The 3,346-nt window shown below is 37.9% G+C and overlaps 1 protein-coding gene across 1 annotated transcript; it reads left to right on the forward strand.

The window, feature by feature from the left end:
• The first annotated feature begins 1,582 nt into the window (after positions 1–1,582).
• On the forward strand, positions 1,583–3,037 carry LOC106326449 (putative FBD-associated F-box protein At5g56440). Its single transcript, XM_013764424.1, has 2 exons — positions 1,583–2,449; positions 2,529–3,037. The coding sequence occupies exons 1-2, from the start codon at positions 1,589–1,591 to the stop codon at positions 2,886–2,888; spliced, it is 1,221 nt and encodes a 406-aa protein (XP_013619878.1). The 5' UTR covers positions 1,583–1,588; the 3' UTR covers positions 2,889–3,037.
• The last annotated feature ends 309 nt before the right edge of the window (positions 3,038–3,346 follow it).

Raw genomic sequence — 3,346 nt, forward strand, 5'->3', positions numbered from 1 at the left:
TAAATGATACGGCTGAGTTATCTAAACATTTTTTGATTTTAGGGTATGTTTGAGGTATGGATGAGTTATGTAAACGACACAGCTGAGATATATAAATGACACGGTTGAGTAGTGTAAACATAGCATAAATCAAACACACAATACATGAGTGAGTTATGTTTTTTACATAGAAAACCAAAAATACAGGTTTTCTGCACAATTCCGGTATTCGTCCATGTATCCAAGCTTCAATGAACTCCTCTGTGTCGTCTCTGCTGAATCTGTCACTTCTTTTCATCTCCTTCATTTTCTTTTTGTTCAATTTTCTCTCACTTAGATCTGAAAAAAAAATTAGATTATCCAAATATGGGTATGAAATCACAAACAAACTTAATTAAAATACATCCCACAATTGTCGATTTGGGTGTTTTTTTTTAATGTAATTGTCTTTTCTCCTCGGAATGCACACTTCTTAGCTAGGTTTTCGGAGATTGGCGGAAAGTAACTCAGCCACAACTGCATATATAAACGAAACTGCATATATAAACCAGCCGTAAAAGAAAAGTAACTCAGCTACAACATAAATTAAAACTCAGCCACAAACTCGAAAAACGCAGCAGAGAAGATGATTTCGGGCGATTACAGCGAAAAATATTTCGTAAAAACGATTGGAGACGACGATTTCGGAGAAGACGATATCGGAGAAGACAAGACAGAGAGTTAGTTCGAGGAAGACGGAGTAAACACAATGTCGATGACGATTTCAGAGAAGAGACGGTTAGGGTTCCTTTAGTTATTCGACGAAGTTGTGCTGTGTTGTTGTGTTTTTTTTTTCAATGTTATGTAATTAAAGAGATGGTTGATTGTTTTCTATTACTGATGTGGATATTTAATTAGTGATGTAGATTTAATGTTTAAAAATAATTTCAATTAAAAAAAACTAACCAAAGTCCCTTATTGTCATTTACTAGGGGTATCCAAACACTCTAGTAATTTTTAAAAGATGTATAACACTTTAGTAATAAACCAACTTTTTTTATACAGTCTAGTAATTTTCTCTTTTTTTATTCATATGGTAATGCGCGCATCTTTTATCAGCTTGTTTTCTACCCACTTACCCCTAAACATATTTTTATCCATGTTTTATTTTTCTTTGGGTATTTATAATGACAATTTAAAAATTCTTTGGGTGGCAGCCACATTCCCAACTATCCCCGTAGGGGGTCCAGCGCCCCAACGGAAAGGATGTTAAATCCGTTGTGGCCAAGGCTCGAACCCGGATGACGGACAGTACAGCTGTACCTTCTTTACCACCAAGCTACGAGCGCTTGGTTAATTCTTTGGGTAATTTTGGATCAACGTTGTTCACATCTAAAGTTTGTGCTAAGTTATAAACGCCGTGGTATACGGTGACGGTTATATCTTTATTTTATTTTCAGTTATTATCTCTTCTAAAGAATAATGGGAAAAACATCAGTTAAGTTTAGTTTGATCGTGCGTTCTCATCATTACTAGGGTTTTCGACCTAGATAAAAAGCGAGAAGCCTTAGCCATTTTCACCATCGGCAACAAAATTAACGAAAACTTATTGAAGGGGCTAGGTTTAGCAATGGATAGGCTGAGTCTATTACCAGATGACTTGATCTTTAAGATACTCTCTTTTTTTCCATCGAGAGCTGTAGTGACCACAAGCCTTTTCTCAAAACGTTGGTGTTCACTCTGGAAACACGTCCCAAATCTCGGGTATTCCGATCCACATATCGAGAGTGAGTACTGGAGCGCTTCACGTTTTATAGACAAGTTTTTGCTACTACAAGACAACGCTCATGCTCTACAAACTTTGTATCTATGCGTTAATCGGTCCTGTCCTCCTGCAGACATTGAAACATGGGTTGGTGTTGCAGTTTCTCGCGGTGTGCGCGATATTCTGTTTTACCAATATAGTAGAACCTGGTACTCCCCCATACGGTTTCCTAGGAGCTTGTATACATGTGAAACCCTAGTGACTTTAAGTCTACTACACACCTTCATAGTTGATGTTCCTTTGGCTATTTGCTTCCCTTCACTCAAGAGTTTGACTCTTGAATCTGTGGACTTCCTTCTTAGCGATGACGATATTGTTCATCGGCTTCTATCGGGTTGCCGTGTCCTTGAAGACCTAAAAGTGGTTCGATGGGGCTATGACGTATTGAAAACTTTCAAAATCATGGTTCCTTCGTTGCAAAGATTAACAGTCGAGGATGTTTTAATAAATGGTAATCCAGTTCCAGGACCTGATGCTGGGTTTGTGATCAAAGCTCCTTGTTTAAAGTCGTTAGCGATTACGAGCAAGTTTGGTTCGTTCCACTCACTAGTGAAAATGCCATACCTGGTGAAGGCTAACATAAAGCTTCAACATGGAGATTCTAAGAATCTTCTCGGATGTGTTACCTCAGCCAAACACCTATCTTTATGTTTAAAACAACGAATGGTAAAAAAAATAATATCTACTTTTGTTTGTGATTACATATCAATAATTATTTGGCACTTACTTATGATGCCACATGCAGGATTCGTATCCAATAGGCGACTTCAGTCAACTCGTGTCTCTTAAAGTCTGTACATGCTCTTTAGACTGGTATCGTCTTATACTCAGCCGTGCCCCTAAACTCCGAGTTCTCAGATTCCAAGGTCAAGCAAATTTGCTTCCATCTTCATACATAAATGATCTTAAGAAATGTTACAGCAGTTCCGAAGATGTCCAGACTCAGTGGGAGCGACCGAGTTCTGTTCCGGAATGTTTGATTTCGAGCCTCGAAACTATCGAGTGGATTGATTACAAAGGAACAGAAGCAGAGGACAATGAGGTTTTGTATTTGGTAGATAACTCTGGAGGACAGCTAAAGACAGTGGCTGTTACACTCTCATAGTCAGCCACCACTAGCGGAGAGAGCTGAAGTATTTGAGAGAGAACTCTAGAAGACTGCTAAAGACGATGACTGTTTCAAAATGCTGGTAGAGCCTACACGAAGGAGTTTTAACAAATGACGGTTTAGAGAAATAGAATTCTACTCGTTTTTATTCTTGGAGAATTATTAGTACTTAGGTTGTTTTGATCATACTTCAAAAGTTTTGAATGATGGAGCGCAAACTCTGTTAATGAACATTTAAAAGAAAATTCTACTTTTAAATGTTTTGATCATAGTCTGTACACATTTGCATCTCTATCCCTAGTATCTTATGTCAGCTTGTACACTTGGAGCAATGCACATCTACAAGTGGGTTACTTTTGCACCTGCTCGAATGTATACGTTCTCTTTGTTTTGGTTCTCACTGATCCGATTAATATAATGCCTTTCCTTTTCACTCTAGTCTTAGAAACATTCTA

Source organism: Brassica oleracea, chromosome C2 (assembly GCF_000695525.1).
Source record: "Brassica oleracea var. oleracea cultivar TO1000 chromosome C2, BOL, whole genome shotgun sequence".
Taxonomy (NCBI): Eukaryota; Viridiplantae; Streptophyta; class Magnoliopsida; order Brassicales; family Brassicaceae; genus Brassica; species Brassica oleracea.